This window comes from Schistocerca cancellata, chromosome 2 (assembly GCF_023864275.1).
Source record: "Schistocerca cancellata isolate TAMUIC-IGC-003103 chromosome 2, iqSchCanc2.1, whole genome shotgun sequence".
Taxonomy (NCBI): domain Eukaryota; kingdom Metazoa; phylum Arthropoda; class Insecta; order Orthoptera; family Acrididae; genus Schistocerca; species Schistocerca cancellata.
The window spans coordinates 1,080,277,471-1,080,302,409 of record NC_064627.1 but is presented as its reverse complement, the minus strand read 5'-3'; the positions used below and the strand labels follow the sequence as shown (position 1 = coordinate 1,080,302,409).

General features: G+C 43.5%; 1 protein-coding gene across 1 annotated transcript in view; it reads left to right on the top strand.

Moving 5' to 3' along the window:
- The window catches only part of LOC126163085 (probable cytochrome P450 6a13), a 69,402-nt gene extending 45,723 nt beyond the window's left edge, over positions 1 to 23,679 (top strand). The window contains exons 4-6 of the mRNA XM_049919996.1: positions 5,440 to 5,661; positions 11,165 to 11,404; positions 21,652 to 23,679. Coding sequence (XP_049775953.1) covers positions 5,440 to 5,661; positions 11,165 to 11,404; positions 21,652 to 21,836 — 647 coding nt within the window. The 3' untranslated portion in view covers positions 21,837 to 23,679. The remainder of the gene's footprint in view (positions 1 to 5,439; positions 5,662 to 11,164; positions 11,405 to 21,651) is intronic.
- Positions 23,680 to 24,939: the final 1,260 nt, after the last annotated feature.

The following is a 24,939-nucleotide window of genomic DNA, read 5'->3' as shown; positions in this document are numbered from 1 at the left end:
TAGCTATGTAGACATGAAAAGATAAACAGAAGATAGGAAAGGATGGCGGGTAGCAACAAATCCGTCGAAATGCTGATGGCTTAAAAAACCAGTTACTAAATGGTCACCAAAATTTTTCAGTCTTTCCCGTAAATAAATGACCCTTAATCAGTTACGAGAAGAAATGTAACGTCTATCGTGAACACAGAACATGAAGAAATTTATGACGTCATAACATGCAGTTTAACCGTTAAAACTATTCACCGGCATATTAAATATATACGATACCGTTGGTTTTCCTCAACGCGCTACGAAATCCGAATGAAATCGAGCAGACACCATATTCGAATACTATTTACTAAACATAAACTGCTGCGTTTTGTATTATACACTACTGGCCATTAAAATTGTTACATCCCGAAGATGACGTGCTACAGACGCGAAATTTAACAGACAGGAAGAAGATGCTGTGATATGCAAATGATCAGCTTTTCAGAACATTCACACAAGGTTGGCGCCAGTGGCGACACCTTCAGCGTGCTGACATAAGGAAAGTTTCCAACCGATTTCTCATACACAAACAGCAGTTGACCGGCGTTGCCTGGTGAAATGTTGTGATGCCTCGTGTAAGGACGAGTAATGCGTACCATCACGTTCCCGACTTTGATAAAGGTAGGATTGTAGCCTATCGCGATTGCTGTTTATCGTATCGTGACATTGCTGCTCGAGTTGGTAGAGATCAAATGACTGTTACCAGAATATGGAATCGGTGGGTTCAGAAGGGTAATACGGAACGCAGCGCTGGATCCCAGCGGCCTCGTATCACTATCATTCGAGATGACAGGCATCTTATCCCATGGCTGTAACGGATCGTGCAGCCACGTCTCGATCCCTGAGTCAACAGATGGGGACATTTGCAAGACAACAACCATCTGCACGAACAGTTCGACGGCGTTTGCAGCAGCATGGACTATCAGATCGGAGACCATGGCTGCGGTTACCCTCGACGCTGCATCACAGACAGGAGCGCCTGCGATGGTATACTCAACGATGAACCTGGGTTCACGAATGGCAAAACGTCATTTTTTTGGATGAATCCAGGTTCTGTTACAGCATAATGAAGGTCGCATCTGTGTTTGGCGACATCGTGGTGAACGCACATTGGAAGCATGTATTCGTCATCGCCATATTGCCGTATCACCCGGCATGATGGTATGGGGTGCCATTGGTTACACGTCTCGGTCACCTCTTGTTTGCATTGACGGCACTTTGAACAGTGGACGTTACATTTCAGATGTGTTACGACCCGTCGCTCTACGCTTCATTCGATCCCTGCGAAACATTTCAGCAGGATAATGCACGACCGCGTGTTGTAGGTCCTGTATTGGCCTTTCTGGATACAGAAAATGTTCGACTGCAGCCCTGGCCAGCACATTCTCCAGATCTCTCATCAACTGAAAACGTCTGGTCAATGGCTGCCGAGCATCTGGCTCGGCACAATACGCCAGTCACTACTCTTGATGAACTGTGGTATCGTGTGGGAGCTGCATGGGCAGCTGTACCTGTACACGCCATCCAAGCTCTGTTTGATTCAATGCCCACGCGTAGCAATGCCGTCATTACGGCCAAGGTGGTTCTTTTGGGTACTGATTTCTCAGGATCTATGGACCCAAATTGCGTGAAAGTGTAATCATATGTCAGTTCTAGTGTAGTATATATGTCCAATGAATACCCGTTTATCATCTGCATTTCTTCTTGATGTAGCAATTTTAATGGCCAGTAGTGTAACTTCCAGAGTATGAAACTATGCTGTTTATAGGCACCGACTCCTTAAACGTGTATAAAAGACGCGTAGTTTCTGATAGCACTGTTTAGATATGTGTACTTTGATAGAATATCTGACAATGAAATTACTGGAAGTGGTACGTCGCTGGTTAAAATTGCTATTATACCTGAAGATACACGACAAACGCTCAGAATATAAGCTTCTCCAGACTCAACTAAATAGCTACACTCTCCATATATCATTTCAAAGTCATTTTCGTAAAAACGATATAAAACGAGGCTGTTTAAATTATACGTGTACTTCATTAATTTTAACAGCAAGGAATGTATGTTTTTTCAGTTCTGCTCATGCCGATATACTTAAGACTTTCTTTTTTTTATAGATGCTATCAGATTTTAAATAAAAATCCTTTTATAAAGTAGAAGAAGTTTTCCTGAAGAAATGATTTTAATTTGGATTTAAAACCTTCTCTGCTACTTTGCTTTGTTACTGGGCAAATGATTAAATAAATGTTTTACGTATATTGAACTCTTTCCTGAGGATCTGAAAGTTTTATAATGGGTAACAAAAGTTATTTTTTCCCTTAGTATTGCAGATATTGATAAAACTATTCTACTCCAATTCTGATATAATTATGATAACTACTTTTACTAGCGAAAATGTGCATTGTTCGAAGATGCAGTTAAAACGCACAACCCCTTGAAGAGATACCAGTTATTATTCACTTGCACGCTTTTCTGCAGTTAATACTCACTTTTTAAATGGTGACTTACCTCTGAAAATTATTCCATAAATCAGATTTGAATATCAATACGGAAAATGTGTTAGGAGATTTACTCACTTGTTTCCAAGTTTTATAAAATGCATAACACTGTGCTGTTTGTGATTATGTTATTCATTCTGCGACCAGTTTCGGTTCTAGACCATCATCAGTGGCAGCTGTACAACATAAAATAGTGGACAATGTGACAATACCAAGCGAAATAATAAAAAATAGGAAAAACTGTTATATCGGTCGAAATATTTACAAAAATTATTACAAACGTGTCACATGTCATATATCCTTTGACATAAGTTACCACTGAAACCCATAATTCCCATTAAAAAATTGTAACAACATTAAAATATGATGGTACATTCACAAAAGGACAACATGTGATGTACAGCAATACAAGTCAAAGAACTTAAAAGTCAACGATGAAATCTTGACCAAACCAAAAGGAGTTGTCATTAAACACTTTTGTTGTAATCAGATTACAACATTGAACTTCTACATTTGATTGACCTCACATAAAAAATCAATAAAATAACATAGAAAGTAATAGAATAACAGGACTGATGAATGTAAGAATATACAATATTTTACAATCCAATGAAAAATGTAAAAACAAGCTATAGGGCAGTCCATGAAACTAAACTCAGTCGAGTCATATCTGACTAAAGTATACATTAAAAAAATTAATACAAAGGAAATATAATTTTTAGGGGCCTAGAAAAACAGAAAGGAATGCAAAATATGTAGATGTAATGCATCTAAAATTTTTATACGTTTGCCACAATTTAGCCATTTTTTTAACATGAAGAAACATGGTATACATATAAACTGCTACACATTGGTTAGAGGAATATGTCATCCAGTGTCTACAGAATCATAAAATTTAATTTTAATTACATTTATCTTACAGATAAAAATTAATAAGAGATGTGGTATGAATCTACACTTTAACACAGCGGTTCAAAAGAATTTCACGAAGCCTAGCAATTATATGATGAGAAAAGGTGAATGAACTTGTCCGATGTTGAGCAGCTCAGTAATATGATCATTCCAGCTCAAATATTCACCAATATTTACACACACAATTTTCGAGCACTTTACTCCATTTACTGACTCCCATTACTGTGCTACATCATTTGTTGGTATGACACTATTTGTTGTATGGAACTGAAACAGAGAGGCAAACAGTTCATGGATAAATATCATTAACAATTCCTGCGGTTGTTTTCACTCTAAGAGGATGTATTGTAACTAGTATCATCCGCAAATACTATCAATTCTGCTTAAGGAATATTAAGTGGAAGGCCGTGCAAGTCTATAGTAGCTGCAAAATTGAGCCCTTTAGGAAACTGTTGTCACTAAAATTTTGAATCTTTCCAATAATGTCTGAATATCAGCACAAAATTTTCATCCTTTTTGTTATGTGTGACTCAGAGCAGTTGTTTGTAAGGCCAGCGGATCCATAAAACGTAAGTTTTTGTAAAAGATTAAAATGATCTAAATAATCAAAAGCTTCGAAAAAATCACAAAAAAACCAACTGTTGCTGTTGTATTATTTGAGGCCTGCAAAATCTCTGATCAAGTTTGAGATGAATGTTGTTGATAATTAGGTAAGCTATTAAGAAATAGAAAATTCCATGACAAATGTGTTATATGGCGACGAAGTGCACTTGTTAGCATACTGTTCTCTGTATTTAGAGATCTGGCAAACGTGAAGTTCGAACCCCTCAAACGTGTTTGTAGCTCTGTAAGTTGCTATACTGGTTATCTGTATTATTTGAGGCCCGCAAAATCTCTGATCAAGTTTGAGATGAATGTTGTTGATAATTAGGTAAGCTATTAAGAAATAGAAAATTCCATGACAAATGTGTTATATGGCGACGAAGTGCACTTGTTAGCATACTGTTCTCTGTATTTAGAGATCTGGCAAACGTGAAGTTCGAACCCCTCAAACGTGTTTGTAGCTCTGTAAGTTGCTATACTGGTTATCTGTAATGGAATATTTTTTATATTTTATTTCTGTGGTAATCACGTTTGCATCCATATACAATTCCACAATGGTATCCGGGATTTTTTTGTGAATCGCTAATAAATATAACGGAGCTACTTCAAGTATTTCCATTTTCGAAATCTAAATTTGAGTGTTTGGTATAGCAGGTGCAACCAGTTGCCAATGCCCACAATCGATGTTGGCACAAATGTCCTATTTGATCTATCTTGAGCAGACAGTAAGGATGTAAGAACCAGTGACTACATTCATGTCCGCATCCATAACTATTTCTATGTCAACATCTATGACAATGTAGACATGCATATCTGGAAGAGAATCTACTTACACTACCAAATAATCGTCTATATGGATACCAATCACTGCTTATATATGTGTCTAAGAACATCCACACGTCTTCACCCATTTGCAAATCGGCATACAAACCCAGCTCCACATTCCTGTGCCTATCTACATCCACATTCAGCTATGTATCTAAGGATTTGTTGATATCGCCATCCTAACCACCCAAGGTTGCATACATGTCCTACATCCACATACATATTAATGTTCACATGAAAGTATAGATGCACATCTGTACCTGCATTCCCATCAATATTTCAGAGTACGATCCCACATTCATTTCCATGACTACATCCATATCTATGTCCACATCCATTTATACATCCACATCAGGATGTATGGCTATCCTCACCCACAGTTTGCATCTAAGTGCAAGTCCATCTCTACCTTCTGCGTCTACATTCAGATCTTCGTCTGTATCTGCATCTACATTCATGTTTGTGTTCACGTCCATATAGATTTTCATGTCTTGAGTGAGTATGGGCTTACATGCAGCTGTCCAGAGTGTTGTTCAGTGGACATGTACTTGGAGCTCGTACTGTGTTTCAGAGATCAGCGACAAGCTGATGGCGGCGCACTTGCTTATGACCTTCGCGCTCGGCTTCGAGATGACTTCGACCACCATGAGCTTCTGCCTGCACGAGTTGGCAATGAACCCGGACGTGCAGACCAAGGCGCGAGTCGAGGTGGATGCAGTACTCAGCCGACATGGCGGAGAAATGACGTACGAAGCCCTGCAGGAGATGCGTTATCTGGACATGGTGGTGGCAGGTAGGGGCTCAGCACATATGGTGTTTTTCAGTAGGTAGTATATTTACTCTAACGTTATTGCCACCCACAGGACAACAACGATATCACTCTGAAGAATTCACTTTCTTTCTCGTGTCTATAAATCATGAAATATTTATAGTTTTTCGAGTAATGCACAGCTAATGTAGCAGCTCATTCACAAGCTTCCCTTATTCAATTGAGGCTTCACTACACTGGAGCAGCAGAGTTTGCGTGTCTTGGACCTGATCAAATTCACAAAGGATTTGTAAGGGATGTCGTCCTAATCCTCGAGGCTCTCAAGGGTCATCACAGTAGCCTGTGGCCGATTGAGGATTCTCCGGAATCCTATTCCACTATCTTCTCGGTATTATCGTGCAATGATGCTTCTTCATCTACACATACACGAATATTTTGCAAGCCGCTGTACACTGAATTAAAGAGGGTACATCGTACCGGTATTACGAACTTCGTGCCCTCATCCATTCGCGTATTTCGCGAGGAAAGAGCGACTGTCTTTACACATCCGTCGCTACCTAATCTCTGGTACCATCTTCTCGTGAGTCATACGTGGGTTACAAGTTCATGGTAGCGTAATGGTCACAAAGTCATCTTCCTATATGGATTCACTATATGTAAACAATAGGTTAACTGGGAACCACAGTCATCCAATTTGAGATCTCCGAGCATATCAGATATAATTTCGTATCAGCTAAACCGAACTGTTACAATCCTAGTACCGCTTCTATGAAGTCGTTCGGTGTGTGTAGTCCGTCGAACTCTAAATACCCGGGACATTTATAGAACCGGTAACAGTAGCATCTTCTGTTGGATTACTTTTACAAAAATAAATGTGGTGTTCTATTCGCCTTCCATAGTAATGCTTCCTAAAATATTACTTAAGCTCTTACAGAATGTGACATGGTCAAAATGTTCGCCACTAATCTTGTAATCAGATACGTTCTGATCTTTCTGCAAGTTCTTATGACGATCTTTTCCTGCGCACAAGTGCATCAATAGTAAAGAATCTTATGCTAGTCCTGGCCATTACTTAATATTGTGGTTGTGTCCTTCAACTAAAATACTCACTTAACTCTTTACTTTATTCCAACCCTCTTCCCTGAGTTTCTTCATCACGAGACAACTACTGCAACCTAAATTCATCTAAACCAGCTTACTGTATTCTTCACTTGCTTTCATCTGCAATTTTATCCCCTGCCCCTCTCCCCCCCCCCCCCACACACACACATGCACACACTTTCTACCAAACTGACGACTCCATCGTGCCTCAGCCTGTGTCCTATCACCCGACTCCCTTTTTCTGTCAAAATGTTCCATAAATTCCTTTTTCCCCAGTTCAGTGCAGTACCTCCTCACTATATACTTCCCCCCCCCCCCCCATTGCAATATAATATTCAAGATTCTTCTGTAGCACCACATTCCAAAATCCTCTGTTTAGTTCTTGTATGAACTTTTTATCGTCGACGTTTCACTTCCGTTTTGGGCTACATTCCAGGCAAATATCATCCAAAACACACTTAAATTTTTCTACTACTGAATAGAGGGAAGTCTTTGCTTGACGTTGCTACCCAAAATCTCGAAATATTTACATCAAATTTTTATACGTTGCTCTAATAAACTTTCGAGCGGGCATAGGTTATGTATTTCTGTAGTCGACACGGTACAGGTTTTCTGTTACATCCGACGCCGAAAAAAAATAATGCTGTACTGTTAAAATGTGTGGTTTAGTTTTTTCTAGTTTTGAATAATGAGGGAAAATGTATATACATAATTTATGTACACAGAAATGGGTGGTTCTGTTTTATTCCTCTCAGTCGGTTTTAACAGAAAACTGCAAAGCTGCGTTTATGGCTTACTGGCTTCTGATTATAATACTAGAATGGAATCTGAATCGTCCGAAACTTTGTAGTCCTACCCACTCCCATATTAAAGGCAAGCGAAATAATTTGTTTGCAGCTACTATCCTGACAGATGCAGCACTTCTAAAGGTCTCTCTCACACCCTGTATAACAATAATCCCAATCGATTAACCCATTCATTTTTAGAGACTTCACTGCCCAATTAATGTTTCCTTTGCAACGCCAATTAACAAGCTTCAAAGTCAAAGAGAAGAGGAGGTGGACAGAGAAGAGATAGGAAATTCACATAGAGAGGGGGAAAGGAAGAAATGGTCAGAGAGGGAGGAGAGGAGGAAATGGACAGAGAAATGACAAGGAGGAGAATGGCAAAGATAGGAGGGAGTAGGTGATAGGCAGAAAAAGGGGAGGAGGAGGAGGAGATGGATAAATAGAGCGGGAAGAGAAGTGGACAAACAGAGGGGGATGAGGAGATGGACAGAAATGTACATACAAGTCACATAATAATTTAGCTACTGAGAAGCATTGCCAGGTGCGCTAGTATTATATGTTTACAAATTCTTCTTTGTCAGAATTGCTTTTCTTGCTGTACCAGTCCAAATTTTACATCTTCTCTCATTCCACCAACATCAGTTATTTTGCTGCCAAAATAGTAAATCTCATCTACTACTTTTAGTGTCTCATTTCCAATCTAATTCCTTTATCACCACCTGATCAATTCTAGTGTATTCCATTGTTACAATTGTTGATGTTTCTTATATATTATCTCTTTTCAAGCCACTCTCAATTCTATTCAACTGTTTATTTAAGTCCTTTGCAGTCTCCGACTTAAACACAACGTCGTCGCAATGTTAACATTTTTATTTGTTCTCCCTGAACTTTAATCCCTTGCGTGCTCTATACAAGAAATGAATAACACTGGGGATAGGCTACAAATCTATCTCACTCCCTTCACAACCTCTGCTTCACTTTCATACCCTCCAGTACTGCTAACTGCCATCTGGTTTTTGGGGGAATTTTATGTAACCTTTGGCTCCCTATATTTTACCGTTTTTAATTTCAAAATTTCAAAGAGTGTATTCCAGTCAATACTGTCAAAGGCTCCCTCTGAGTCGTCTAGTGCTATAATAAGTTTGCCTTTCCTCAAGTGCCTTTCCTTATTAGCCTTTTCTTAATCTATCTTCTATCAAGTCAAGATCGGTAAGAAAGCATTATATTGGGTGACTGGTTTCAATAGAGCTATGCTGTCATCATTGGGTCTTAGGCTTTAAAATTTCTACAACATTGTGTCCATCAGTGTTGCCAGTCGCTTCCAGACCTGTGATTGGCTTGAGTACTTCCTAGCAAATAGAATATAATAAATATTTTACGAAATGAAAATTACTTTTTCCGTAACACATTAGATAGTTAGAAATTTTGATAATTCTTTTAATTACGTATTTATTCAGTGTCGTTTATGAAATTATATTATTTTATTAAAGAAGTATAACAAAGTTTACTTTTAAACTACAACAGTTAGTACACTTAAAGAAAATAAGCATAAATAAAATAAAAACACCTTCCAGTTTCTATATTAAATAGCGAAAAATAGTGGGGTGTCTATTAAGTGGTTACTTTAACAGGGTAAATAACCCAAATAAAATTACCCCATTAAATACAGTATAACATTAATTAATTAAATCCATTGATCTAACAACTTTACTATAGTCATAATCTGCTCATTCGGAGGTGCATTGTTACGTTAAAGGCTTAACACAGAAAGACAAGTGGTACTGTTAGAAATTATTTATATAAGAACTTCCGAACCTATATGAAACATTTCCTCGCAGACACCCCTGACAAAATGGTGGAAGGAAAAAAAAATACGTATATCGCTTTCTATATTTTCACTGTTCATGCAGTAAAATATCAGCATCAAGAATTACATTTTAGTTTATTGGTTATTTCTTACTAACTCTATTAGAAACGTACTTTGCAGACAGTATCCACATAGACAACTGAATATACCTGCAAATTTTTATTACTGTACAACACATAGTTAATGAGCTATGACACCATAAACGTTGAGATGCGTGACAAACTGGCATTTATTTAGTATGGAGCGCAAATCGCCGAGAATATATCCAGTGTTTAAAAATGAAACATTTAGCGAATTCCAACAGACTTTAAGCATAATTTGATGCCCTTTCTAAAGTATGTAAAATATTGCGCACATCCACTCATTGGTAAAGCAATTGGACGTTTTCAAACTGTTGTACACTGGAAGTCAAAGAAACTGGTACACCTGCATAATATCGTGTAGGGCGCCCGCGAGCAAGCAGAAGTGCTACAACACGACGTGGCATACACTAGACTAATATATGAAGTAGTGCTAGAGGGAACTGACACAATGAATTCAGCAGAGCTGTCCGTAAATTCGTAAGAGTACGAGGGGTCAGAGATCCCTTCTGAACACACGTTGTAAGGAATCCCAGGTATTCTCAATAATATTCATGTCTGGGGAGTTTGGTGGCTAGTGAAAAACTCAGGAGAGTGTTCCTGGAGCAACTCTGTTGCAATTACAGACGTACAGGGTGTCGAATTGTCCTGCTGGAATTGCCCAAATCCGTCGGAATACACATGAACATGAATGGACGCAGTTGATCAGACAGCATGTTTACGCACGTGTCACCTGTCAGAGCCGTATCTGGACGTATCAGGGTTCCCATATCACTCACGCACCACACCAATACAGAGCCTCTACCATGCTGACATAAGGATCCATGGATTCATTAGGTTGTCTCCATACCCACACACGTCCATCTGCTCGATAGAACTTGAAACAAGACTTTTCTGATCAAATAACATATTTGCCGTCATAAAAAGGTCCATGTCTGTGTTGACGGGCCTAGCCGAGGCGTACAGCTTCAAGTCGTGCAGTCATCAAGGGTACACGAAAGGGCCTTGAATGGTTTGCGCGCTGACATTTGTTGATGGCTCAGCACTGAAATCTGCAGCAATTTACGGAAATGTTGCACTTCTTACACGTTGAAAGATGCTCTTCAGTCATCATTGGTCCCGTTGTTGCAAGATCTTTTTTCGGCCGCAGCGATGTCGGAAATTTGAGGTTTCACCGGATCCCTGATATTCACAGTACACTTGTGACATTGCCGTATGGCAAAGTCCCCACTTCATCGCTACCTCGGAGATGCTGTGTCCCATCGCTCGTGCGCCAGTATAACACCACTCACCACTCACTTAAGTCTTGCTATCTGCCATTGTAGCAGCAGTAATCGATCTACCAACGGCACTAGACATTTGTTTTCTTACCGACTGCAGCGCCGTGTCAAGCCTGTTAACATATCTGTGTATTTGAATATGCATGCCTACACCAGTTTCTTTGGCGCTTCAGTGAACTAGAGATTTCGATTCTTTAAAGAACGGAGGTTATAGGCTGTATCATAAATGTTCTACATTCGGCACGTTGGGAGGGAACCTAAGGTATCTAGGAAGTTGGAAGTGAGCGCTCATTTATAGAGAGGTGCAGAGTAACATGGACAGTGTGATATTTGAAACCTGTAATCCTGTTGGGGAGAGGCCAACGCACTCTAGTACTCTGTGCAAAGGCGTCCATGAATTTCTGTTGGCAGAAACTCTGCGCCTCTACCCACCGATGGCCTACCTGATGCGGCAGTGTACTGAGCCGTACCAGGTGCCGGGCAGCGACCTGCGCCTGCGCGTGGGGGACGTGGTGTACGTGCCGCTGCTGTCGCTGCACCGCGACCCGCGCCTCTTCCCTGAGCCGCTGCGCTTCAACCCGGAGCGCTTCAGCGGCGGGCACGCCCACCCAGCCTACCTGCCGTTTGGCGACGGGCCACGAATCTGTCTCGGTGAGTATGCGCAACTAACGTGAGCCACACCCAGAGTCCCACCAATTCCGACGGTTGTTCCCGAGCAAGTCGGAGGCCATTCGTAAACGGATTCGATATAGCTGTCCTAAATTACTCCATCGTGACAACTCATTGAAAATCAGTTAATTACTTAAATTTTGGTTTCTACTTTGGTCTAGGTATAATACACTCCTGGAAATGGAAAAAAGAACACATTGACACCGGTGTGTCAGACCCACCTTACTTGCTCCGGACACTGCGAGAGGGCTGTACAAGCAATGATCACACGCACGGCACAGCGGACACACCAGGAACCGCGGTGTTGGCCGTCGAATGGCGCTAGCTGCGCAGCATTTGTGCACCGCCGCCGTCAGTGTCAGCCAGGTTGCCGTGGCATACGGAGCTCCATCGCAGTCTTTAACACGGGTAGCATGCCGCGACAGCGTGGACGTGAACCGTATGTGCAGTTGACGGACTTTGAGCGAGGGCGTATAGTGGGCATGCGGGAGGCCGGGTGGACGTACCGCCGAATTGCTCAACACGTGGGGCGTGAGGTCTCCACAGTACATCGATGTTGTCGCCAGTGGTCGGCGGAAGGTGCACGTGCCCGTCGACCTTGGGACCGGACCGCAGCGACGCACGGATGCACGCCAAGACCGTAGGATCCTACGCAGTGCCATAGGGGACTGCACCGCCACTTCCCAGCAAATTAGGGACACTGTTGCTCCTGGGGTATCGGCGAGGACCATTCGCAAGCGTCTCCATGAAGCTGGGCTACTGTCCCGCACACCGTTAGGCCGGCTTCCGCTCACGCCCCAACATCGTGCAGCCCGCCTCCAGTGGTGTCGCGACAGGCGTGAATGGAGGGACGAATGGAGACGTGTCGTCTTCAGCGATGAGAGTCGCTTCTGCCTTGGTGCCAATGATGGTCGTATGCGTGTTTGGCGCCGTGCAGGTGAGCGCCACAATCAGGACTGCATACGACCGAGGCACACAGGGCCAACACCCGGCATCATTGTGTGGCGAGCGATCTCCTACACTGGGCGTACACCACTGGTGATCGTCGAGGCGACACTGAATAGTGCACCGTACATCCAAACCGTCATCGAACCCATCGTTCTACCAGTCCTAGACCGGCAAGGGAATTTGCTGTTCCAACAGGACAATGCACGTCCGCATGTATCCCGTGCCACCTAACGTGCTCTAGAAGGTGTAAGTCAACTACCCTGGCCAGCAAGATCTCCGGATCTGTCCCCCATTGAGCATGTTTGGGACTGGATGAAGCGTCGTCTCACGCGGTCTGCACGTCCAGCACGAACGCTGGTCCAACTGAGGCGCCAGGTGGAAATGGCATGGCAAGCCGTTCCACAGGACTACATCCAGCATCTCTACGATCGTCTCCATGGGAGAATAGCAGCCTGCATTGCTGCGAAAGGTGGATATACACTGTACTAGTGCCGACATTGTGCATGCTCTGTTGCCTGTGTCTATGTGCCTGTGGTTCTGTCAGTGTGATCATATGATGTATCTGACCCCAGGAATGTGTCAATAAAGTTTCCCCTTCCTGGGACAATAAATTCACGGTGTTCTTATTTCAAATTCCAGGAGTGTATTATGAAATACAGTGATTGGACAGAAATATGAAATTGCCTCAACAATTGTGTGTTTGAACATAAACGCAGATACTATCCATTCTTGCTAGTTGCGCTGTTGAAATGAGTCATTAACAACATCTACGCAATATAGTCAAGACGTTTCAAGTGTCAGCTGTTCTCAGAACTGTATTCTGTAGGATATCAAATGAAACACGTTCAGTCGTCGAGTTTCCAAACTTGTTTTACTTGGCAACCAGTTTCGGCGATTTACTACGCCATCTTCAAGACCCTCACATACGTGAAGGAAGATTCCACCTCGATTCTGATTAAAACAGGTCCAGCAGTACAGGTATAAGTAGATTTCTGCTTGCCGTAGCGATCATTCCAACCATCTACTATTACCAGTATTACTGGCCTCTGTTTTGATCAGAACCTTGGTGGAATCTTCCAGCACGTAAGTCACGGTCTCGAAGATGGCGTAGTAAAGCGCCGAAACTGATAGCCAAAGTAAAAGCGGCTCAAAGAGCGGCTGAAAGGCATTTGGTTTGACAACCTATATTGAACAGCCGAGTCCCGCAACCATCTCTGAGAAGATGGACAATCAGAGTGTTCTGTGTAGTTTTTGGTGCATTACACTGGAGCTAAGTGAATTCGTATGTGGACAAATTTTTGGGGTTCGTATGTTGGATGCTTCCGTAACCATCTGCTCTATGTTTCAAGAGGTACAGTATTGAAGATTTATACCGTATACAGGGAAAGCAGAAAACCATCATACGAAATGATTCAAGTGTGCTTTGAATGATCGTGACAGACGCTCAGTGAAGAGGATTTTGACGAAAAATAAGGAGCTGACTGTTGCAAAAGTATCTGCAGAACTCAACATCCCACTCCCAGACTCTTTCACCAGCAAAACAATTCGAAGTGATCTCAATAAAAGATTCGACTGTGGAACAATGGATGGAAGTCATTTGGTCGGATGAGTCTTGTTTCATACAGTTCCCTACTTCTGGCCAATTTACGTCCCAAGAGTGATACACGCCGGGTGTTCGGTGTTGATTTGGGCAACTATATTGTAGTATCCCATGTGTCCATGGGTGTTCTGCAAAGTCGCATTACCGCCATCCCAAATTTTCTCCCCAAAACGCGATGCTGTCCTTCTAGAAGAAAGGACTGTGTTCAAACAGCACACATCGTCAAAAACTGGTTTGGCGAGAACGAGGATAAATTGTAACGTCACCATTGGCCACTGTAATTACCAAATCTCAATATTAATTATCCCTAGTGGCCTGCTTTAGAGAGAGAACTAAATGATGACTTTCCATCTCGATCCGTTTTTCCTGAACTTTCCACTGTTTTGCAAGAAGAATAGTTGGTGATTTCCATGAAAACTGTAGAGGCCCTGTATTTCTCCATTCCAACATGACTGGGAGCTGTTTTGAATGCCAATAGCTTTCCTACACTAAATTACACTTGGTAATGTGCTGTGCTTTTGGTGTTTCCTTTTTGTCCACTGCCTGTATAGCTATAAAAGGTATACTTGACTTCACTTTCATATATAAGTATTCTGTTTTGTACCACTAACCTAGCTATTTATTTAAGTAGCATTGTGCACTAGGAACATTACCTATATTAGTGGTTGTGTCCTTGAGAAGAATCAGTCAACTAATATAAAAGCATATGCCATTATCTGATTCAATGAAGAGCAATTCACAAAATTAAAATATTCAACCAAACAAAACAAAGGAACTTTGGTATTCCTTTCCAGATTCTTATATAAATTGCTGACCATTTTCTCCATTGTTTCGGCCACTCGTTCGTCACATACGCGTTTTTTGGTCACGTGCCCTCCACTTCCCCCTCTTTGTCCACATTTTCCAGCCCATCTCTCTGTGCACCTGATCCTGCCACCACTTTCTGTCCATTAGCTCCTCCCCCAGCTCTTTCTCCATCTCTGACCATATCGTCCTGTCTGTTCTGTCGGTTTATGTCCTCTTCCTCCTCTCTCTGTCCATAACCTCCTGCCTCTCTCCCTTTTCCACCTGCACACTTCCCTCTACATCTCCCACATGCCTCCCGCATCTCCCCCTACTCCTTCCTCTCCCCATCGATACACTCTTCCCAATGCCCTCTCGTTTCCCATCTCCTCCTCCCCCTTCTCTCTCTGTTAAACTCCTCCTGCCGCACTGTCTCTATCTCGTCTTGCCCCATTTAACTATACCTCATCCACCCCTCATCCTATCGATGTCTACCTTTCCCCATCTACCCATAGATTTACTCCTCCCTCTCTCTCCCCATCCACCTCATTCACCTCTTCTCTCTGCCCCCTCCGGCATCTTCTCTCTGCTCTTTCCCTCGTCCTCTCCTCCCGCTGTTCATCCACTCCCACCACCCAATCTCTGTCCATTTCTCCTGCCTCTGTCCCTCCACTCCTCTATACACCTCAAACTACGCCAAGGCATATAGCCCTTGTGAAAAGGTCGATAAATCACTATATTATTGCTGCCACAACAAGCCTTTCTGTAAGCTGCCACACAAAGCAGGTCTATAAGGCAGGATGATGCTACTCCAACATAGCATAAATGTCATGTGGGGTAGAGTAGACATCAGGGACTGGGAAAACCTTTCTTCCCTCTGACATGTAGGATGCCCTGCAAAGCACTTCAATGAGGCAGCCACACAACATGCTTGTCACTTAGGCAGCCTCTATGGCTGAATCTGAAACAAACCTGTACCTTGTACTGTACCCCTGCTCCTACTGAAGGTAGACGATTACAAACATCACAGTACTGTTACTAATGAAGTTTGGTGTTTGTGTGCAAGATTATGTTGAAATCGATCACAGGAGTCTGGGAGGAGATCCCCGACGTACATATTTACATCCTTTTGTCTGCTTTGTGTATATAGTAGATTAAACATATACAAACAATCCAGCTATTTATAATTGAAAAAGAAAACATTAAGTCCTGCAATAATGGATAGTATTCAGTAAAATAAACATTTTTATCATGATCCGTGATTTCACCTGATAATTTGAAGCCTTTTTCATCAAAAAACAAATTGTCTACCCACTCTGTCTTGTGTTTTCACATGTAAGTTATCTCTGGAGTATCCCAAACTGTAGACCAGTGGTAGTCTACCAAAACAGAGGGAGTCTTCTTCTGTGCATATCTGTTCCCCATTGGCTACAATATCATGAGGAATAGTTCACCATGTGCATAACGCCACTGCGACTTTCAGAGAATAAGTCAAGGTGAACATAAAGGAAGGGTACCCAGAGACATGTTACAGCCCAGCTTTTCATAAAATGGTGACAATTCACACACGAACTTCTTAAATTTTTTTGCTCACCTACACTCCTGGAAATTGAAATAAGAACACCGTGAATTCATCGTCCCAGGAAGGGGAAACTTTATTGACACATTCCTGGGGTCAGATACATCACATGATCACACTGACAGAACCACAGGCACATAGACACAGGCAACAGAGCATGCACAATGTCGGCACTAGTACAGTGTATATCCACCTTTCGCAGCAATGCAGGCTGCTATTCTCCCATGGAGACGATCGTAGAGATGCTGGATGTAGTCCTGTGGAACGGCTTGCCATGACATTTCCACCTGGCGCCTCAGTTGGACCAGCGTTCGTGCTGGACGTGCAGACCGCGTGAGACGACGCTTCATCCAGTCCCAAACATGCTCAATGGGGGACAGATCCGGAGATCTTGCTGGCCAGGGTAGTTGACTTACACCTTCTAGAGCACGTTGGGTGGCACGGGATACATGCGGACGTGCATTGTCCTCTTGGAACAGCAAGTTCCCTTGCCGGTCTAGGAATGGTAGAACGATGGGTTCGATGACGGTTTGGATGTACCGTGCACTATTCAGTGTCCCCTCGACGATCACCAGTGGTGTACGGCCAGTGTAGGAGATCGCTCCCCACACCATGATGCCGGGTGTTGGCCCTGTGTGCCTCGGTCGTATGCAGTCCTGATTGTGGCGCTCACCTGCACGGCGCCAAACACGCATACGACCATCATTGGCACCAAGGCAGAAGCGACTCTCATCGCTGAAGACGACACGTCTCCATTCGTCCCTCCATTCACGCCTGTCGCGACACCACTGGAGGCGGGCTGCACGATGTTGGGGCGTGAGCGGAAGACGGCCTAACGGTGTGCGGGACCGTAGCCCAGCTTCATGGAGACGGTTGTGAATGGTCCTCGCCGATACCCCAGGAGCAACAGTGTCCCTAATTTGCTGGGAAGTGGCGGTGCGGTTCCCTACGGCACTGCGTAGGATCCTACGGTCTTGGCGTGCATCCGTGCGTCGCTGCGGTCCGGTCCCAGGTCGACGGGCATGTGCACCTTCCGCCGACCACTGGCGACAACATCGATGTACTGTGGAGACCTCACGCCCCACGTGTTGAGCAATTCTGCGGTACGTCCACCCGGCCTCCCGCATGCCCACTATACGCCCTCGCTCTAAGTCCGTCAACTGCACATACGGTTCACGTCCACGCTGTCGCGGCATGCTACCAGTGTTAAAGACTGCGATGGAGCTCCGTATGCCACGGCAAACTGGCTGACACTGACGGCGGCGGTGCACAAATGCTGCGCAGCTAGCGCCATTCGACGGCCAACACCGCGGTTCCTGGTGTGTCCGCTGTGCCGTGCGTGTGATCATTGCTTGTACAGCCCTCTCGCAGTGCCCGGAGCAAGTATGGTGGGTCTGACACACCGGCGTCAATGTGTTCTTTTTTCCATTTCCAGGAGTGTATTTGCTAAGGAAATGAAACAAACACATTTAAAACTTTCATAGGGAGCGTCATCACCTTATGACATTTCATCAAAATGCTTGTCTATCTGTGAGCTAACAATGGTACCGTCTTTGACTTTTAACTAACTTAGTCGTGAGAACTCTTCTCGTTAGTATTTTCCTTATTTTTGGTAGGAGTAGCTTTAATAATATCCAATTTAATTTTTAACCTATAACGTAAATCCACGTCTGAATCATCTATTTCCTTCTCCAGCCAGTAATTAAACAAATACAGAGAAGGTATGTTTTCGAACTCCATTATACGTATATCTTTTGGTGACCGAGCGGTTCTAGGCGCTTCAGTCGGGAACCGCACGACTGCTACAGTCGCAGGTTCGAATCCTGCCTCGGACATAGTTGTGTGTGATGTCTTTAGGTTAGTTAGGTTTAAGTAGTTCTAAGTCTAGGGGACTGATGACTTCAGATGTTCAGTCTCATAGTGCTCAGAGCCATTATTAAACCGGTATATATCTAATTTTTTCCTGTAAACTACCCCTTTTATTCCTTTAACAATTACTTCTGTTTTTCTGGTCGTTCTTCTAGACGAGAGCATTCCGGGACTTTAGTTTTTCCTCTTATTTCCTGCATGACACTGTTGTTATAACACTCCACATCCTCCTGGGTGTTGGTTGCAAGTTCTTCTGCTGCACATTCTTGCGGTATTTTGGTATACAACTTTAAGTTTACAACTTTCGCAAACGAATTGCCATTAAAGTTTGTTATTGTGTTGATTTTAAGATCTGAAAACGTATGTTCTGTTGCTAAATGTATGACATCGAGCCCACCATATTTCGATATAATGTATCCATCATTTTTAAGCAGCTCTAAGGAGGAATGCAGTTAGTTAAACAGTTTCCGGCCAGTATTCCAACATATGGCAACTTACCACTGCTCTTTATAGTAAACGCTATTATCTTGATTCCCCAGTCATAGCTAGATTTCTCTATACACTGTGTTTAAAGCCATACATAAACCTGAACATAAACCTGACCTGCACACCCACTATAGATCCTTCCTTTTCAATTTGCAGCTTATGTTTTTCCTTATAGCAGTTGTCTTCTCTGTATAATCTATTTTTTTTCTTTACTTCGATGTCTTCACTTTCCAGTTTCCTTTTCCGTGCATGTAACTCATTGACGCCACATGGAAGCAAGAGCCACGGAGTAAAGTGGAGCACATTGTAAATACTGTTTATTGCTGTCTAATACACGTAAACACTCGTGCACAGGGTCGAATACACGATCCATTCTGTAATTGTATATTGTAGCCATGCTGTTTTGCCAAGGAATACCTAAAAGATTCTCGTAGTCACAAATCTGGAGACTTTATAAAATGTATCATGTGATTACCAATATCTTGTGAACTGACATATAAATTTACTATATATCTTTACTCTACAGTTGGAGCTTAACCACGTCAGTCAGTCTATTGAAAATGTCTTATCGTTGTCCATAATCACATTGCTGCTGTCCTGGTGATCTCCTTCCATGCAGAAATCCTGGGTTGATATTAAATAGTAGCACACCTCCATTTTGTTAAAAAGTCCGGCGAAGTCTTGGGTTATGTCCAAATCCAAAAGGTCATAGTCATCTACATGTAGCTGTTGTAATATTCGAGGGAGCTCCCCTATTAGAACATCCATTTTAAAGTCACATAATTCAACTTTATATGGTAAAACCACAGCACTTTTATATTTCTTCGAAGTAGTTTCCAGTGCTTCCTTGTCGATTTTCTCCCGTATCCCTCTTGCTGTGACACCGTCGGTCCCGTGTAAGAGAAAAGGCAGCTTACAGTGGCGAAATTGGAAAATATACCACGGAGGTAATAGTTAAATGAGCCACACATCTCCTACTTTAACATTACAGACCGTCGTCTTTCCAAGTCTTCTTGACAGTCTACTTGGTCACAGAATTTAATCACCATAATATCATCGCAAAACGGTTCTGTACTAGGTGTAATCACTTTTACATTCTTCTCGCCAAGTAGTTTACTATTTTCAGTCTAATATATGTTGCTAATGTCAGTAGACAGATTATGCAGGTTTCGCTGTAATAACCACAAACGAAAGCGCTCGACCGTTGGTCTTGTCTTCCTCCCTAATAGCTGAGGGATGTTTAACATTTCCATGTTGACACTTTCAACTACTGCAGAAGACTGATCAGTTACGGCTGTCAAGGCTTCTTTTATACCCTAAAGATCCAAGATGATTGCACTTCCAGTCACGTGATTTCCGATCATACACTCTACTTAATTCCTAGCGAAGTTGCGGTATTTTGTATGCAAGGTGTCCATGGCTGGGAGGGAGACCGCCCCTCGTAAGTACCACCCTTGTGTATGCGATAGAACCAACGCATTTGCTGGAATGTGTGGTACTGCACTGTACTTGGGAATTTTTTGGGACAGTATGGTACAGGGCAATATCCACATAGTAAAGTATGGGGTTATACTTGTACATGGTTTCGCATGGGGTGGTAGAGCATGGAGTTCTCACAGTAGCTTATACTGCTGCACCCGGACACGGTTTTGGGAGGGGTGGTACAGTGCAATAGACAGATGTAAGAGCATAGCGCTATATCCAACCATGATATCGGGATTATGTGGTTTAGGAGAGGTGTCTCTGTGAATTCCTAAGGGACCAAATTGCTGATGTCATTGGTCGCTAGAATTAACACGCTACTTAAAATAACTTATGCTAAGAACAACACATATGCCCATGCCCAAGGGAAGACTCGAACCTCTTGCGGGAAGGGCTGTGCAGTCAGTGACATGGCGCCTCAAACTGCTCGGCCACTCCGCGTGGCACGATCATGTTCGACAATTCTGTACATACCCTCATATGACGGGAGTTCGGAACTCGTAATGCACCCAGGATCGTTGCCAAATGCGACCATTTTGGTCGTCCTGGTGATGCTGTATATGGATGAATAATGTTGTATGGGCGTAATGACGTTCAGATCTTTGAACGCTGGTTACCGTTATTGTCACGCAGTATTGCTTCCCCATGTGCATCTCTTCAGGTGGGTACTCGGCTCTGATTTTATTTTGGTGGTTGACAAAGCGCAATGGCATCAAACAGTGCAGGTGGAAGAACTGTTGGAACGAAAATATATTCAGCAAATAGACTGGCCTTACCTTTCCCCTGGTGTCAGTATCATCCAGCATGAGAGGGATGCGGTGGGAAGACGTACTGCGGTACGTTTACGTGCACCAACGACACCCAGCAGTTGTCAATTGCGCTGGTGTAGGAATGGAACGTCGTATCACAACTCCCTCCCGAATTTGTGGCCAACAAGCAAACACGTTGCAAAGCATGCACTGCTATCCCCGGCAGTCACACACCTAATTACTGTCTTTTGTAATGTCCAAGGGATCATAATGAGTCGCGATGACATCAGTGCAGCTACTATCTTTGACTGAGTGTAATTTCTGTTCATCTCATCGCAGATGTCTTTCAGTTAGCCTCTGTATCTTCTATGTGCAATACAAGTTTCATCGAGCTATGTCACTTCACAGCGAGACATCATGAGGAAGTTACTTTCGTCCCTAATTTTTGTACACCAATGTAAGACTCTTCAGACATATTGCGAATGTCAACACATATATGCTGAAGACACGTGCTTGTTTATCGCAGACCGCCTAGTATCTTCTATGTGCAATACAAGTTTCATCGAGCTATGTCACATCGAACCGAGACATCATGAGCAAGTTACATTCGTCCCTAATTTTTGTACACTCTTCAGACTCTTCAGACATATTGCGAATGTCAACACATATATGCTGAAGAGACGTGCTTGTTTATCGCAGACCGCCTTAACCTGTGTTCGGTGTTGTCCTGCAGGTCAGAAGTTCGGCCTGGTGGAGGTGAAGGCCTGTCTGGTGGCGCTGCTGTCGCGCTTCGAGTTCCGCCGCTGCTCGCGCTCTCTGGACAGCCCTGTGCCGCTGGAGCCTCGCAAGGTCATCCTGGCCGCTGCCAGCGGCCTCTACGTGAGGGTCACCCCCAGGGCCTGGCTGCCTGTCAGCTAGCCACCTGAAGACGCGCTCTGCGCCGAAACGTCGAAGCGGGAGCTCTAACGGGCAAGGTGTACTCTTAAGGCAGCAGCCTGAAGTCATCCCAGGGATGGGCAGTGGACTGTACGTGCGGATTGCTCTCTTACCTAGTCACCTGATGATGAGCGATCTAAGAACGTCAAAACTGGGAACTCCACCACTGTCGCACTAGGAGTAAGACACCCACCACGTTAGCGCCGCACATCTAATCATTTGAGGATGCTCAGGGTATCATGCAACGTTACAGTAGGAACTCCAGGTCTGTACTGCAGTCTCCAGACAGCACATTTCCACTGCAGGTGTGCAGACAAGTAATACTTACCAGTCACTTCCAGGGCCGGACTGCATGTCATCTAATATGGAGACGTGCTAAATTACATAAACGTCACTCTGGAAGCTGCAACAGAATCCTTCTTCTCCAAGCTCAGTGATAACTTGAGTCGTTTACCGCCATCTTAGCTTTTGACAGCAGGCTGCATGGGAGGCGTCGTTTCGAGGGTCAGGTTACCTCTGCCAGAAACAGAGCATCATCGAAATGTCACTGCTGGAGTTCCTACATCAGACACTTTTCTCGCAGGTCTATGATATCAAGGATATCTTCCTTTGAGTAGTGACATGAACTTCCAGGTCACTTCCGAAACCTTGCTGCTTCTTGTCTCAAGATGTGCACTAATGCACGAACGTCACAAGGGGTAATGTATCACACTTGCATATTCGACAGTCGCGTACCGAGTGACATAAGAGAAGAAGACAGTATGTTAGAGTCACTTCCCAGGAATTCGTGCCTCAAATCTAACCACTTGAGGTCAATGAGATGTGTTGAAACATCGCACTTCTAGCTTCTATCCATTCACGCAGTTCCTTTCAATCTGCGCAAAATAATTCAGGTGGCTACAAGTAGGCTGTACATTCAGGTCCTCCACAGAGCCTGGTGGCCTTTCATTTTACCATGAAAATTCACAGCACTGCAGAAAGGTCCTATTGGTAGGTCCAACATTGTCACACGCTTTTTCTTTAGTAGTATGCCCCTGGTGATTGGCATAATCATTTGATGGTAGCCAGCAAACATCCATTTCGTGTCTGCCAGGGGAATGGGTGTTTTTGTTGTCCTCATCATTTCATCATCATCATAATTATCATTATCATCATCATCATTCGTGATAGTGGCTACAATGGAATGTGGTAAAACTGGGACTTTCTACAGTCGCCCCACAAATCAAACATCATCATGATCACCCTGTTCGTCGCTACCTTGTACACAGTTATCAGAAGATATACGGTGTTGCAGAAATGTCACAGTCTGGACCTCCATCATAGTAGAACATAATACTGAAGACAATCGTCGTAGCGGCCAGCAGGCAGCACATACGAGCCATTACGAACATTTACTCACCTGAAGATGAGAATGTGCGATGAAACGTCGCCGTGGGAGATAGAGCGGTCTGCTGGTTACACTGATCCACTAGATCAGAGCAGTATTGTAACCTTCCCGTACAAAAATAATATGGCTCTGCCAAAACAATCTGAATAAACTGAAGAATTCTTACCTCATGATGGTGTCTAAAAATCTGCTCGTAAATGGCACAGCTTAGTGCAAGGCTGGCCTATCTACTGACACTGGACAACATTTGTCTTAGATCTGAACTGTTAGAAAAACTGACTTTGCTTATTGACATAGATGCACAGCTGGTCGTCTGATTACTAAAGAACACATGACTATAATCTGAGAAAATGTTTGAAATATTTAAATTTAAATAAATGACTGGATCGGGACTGGTAAAAACTATATTCTGAAAATCCTTTACATTATTGACAAAGATCTGCATTCCATTATATGAAAAACTGAATATTACAAATCTAGGTCAACTGGTGCTGACGATTCACATAAAAGATTGAAACAAATTCGTATTAACATCTCAGACAATTGACTTAAGTATGGGCGTGCCAATAAATATAATAAAATTTACATTACAATACATGGCTATGAACTGCGCTGTACCAGCGACAGACTACAACTGCACTGTAACAGCGAGCGACTGCAACTGCCGAGATTGCTCTAGCCTGCGACTCTATTGGAGCAAAGATATTTTCTCTCGCAGGCAGCGCGAGAGCAATACATCGAAATTACATTTCCCCCAGCAGGGTGGTGAACCCCTTACAGTATCATGATAGTAGCGGCAAGTGGACCGCACATGGTCACTCATAGAGGCATCTGGAGATACTGCACTGCACTGCAGAAACTTCTAAATGGAACCTCCGGGACAGTCGCGTGCTGTTCCAGAAGCTTCATGCCACCAGAGCCGCTCAAGAAAGGCGCCTCTCTGTGGTGTGCACGCCGTCACTCCTTAGGGCAGTGTACGTCTCAACTAGTCGCCTGAATTCGTGCTGTGTCACAGAAACATCACACTGGGGAGGGGGGTAGGGCTGCAGAACAGTGGCAAGGACCAGAACAGTAGCGCTGATCCACTGAAGGTTCGACATTTCATCGTGGCGGTGGCCACAGGCATCAACTAGTCATTTGAAGATGCGTATCGGTGCAGAAACGCCGTAGTAAAACCTACAGTAGAGATTTCTAGTCTTCTGGCAGCGCCACGCCACTGATTCTGACAGCAGCTGCAATCAGTGTGAGGCTAAGATATTTGTAGTCACCTGAAGACTTGCAGCGAAACAGAAACGTCGCAGTGCGAGTTCCAGCAAAATTATGCTCTTCTGGCGGTACCACCCGGCTGGAAGCGCTTCGTGACGTCCCTAGCAATAGCCGACAGGCACAGGCTTTGTGTAACACCCAGAGCAGTGCAGTCACCAAACAACGCAGCGGATGATGCTTGGTGTTGCAGAGACGTCGCAATGGTGTTCATCATCTTTTCTCCTTATGGAGACACCTGAGAGGCGAATACAGTTCATCGAGTAAGCTATTATATACGTCGCTTAGCTCAGTGATTTGTGTAATTAGGCCAGCACACAAATAACTGAGGAATGTGAAATGCCCCATGAACTAAGGCGCTTAATAACCACGAACACATGGAAAAGCCAGTATTAAGAAGATGTAAAATTTTTTATGCACTACCTTAGAACGTCT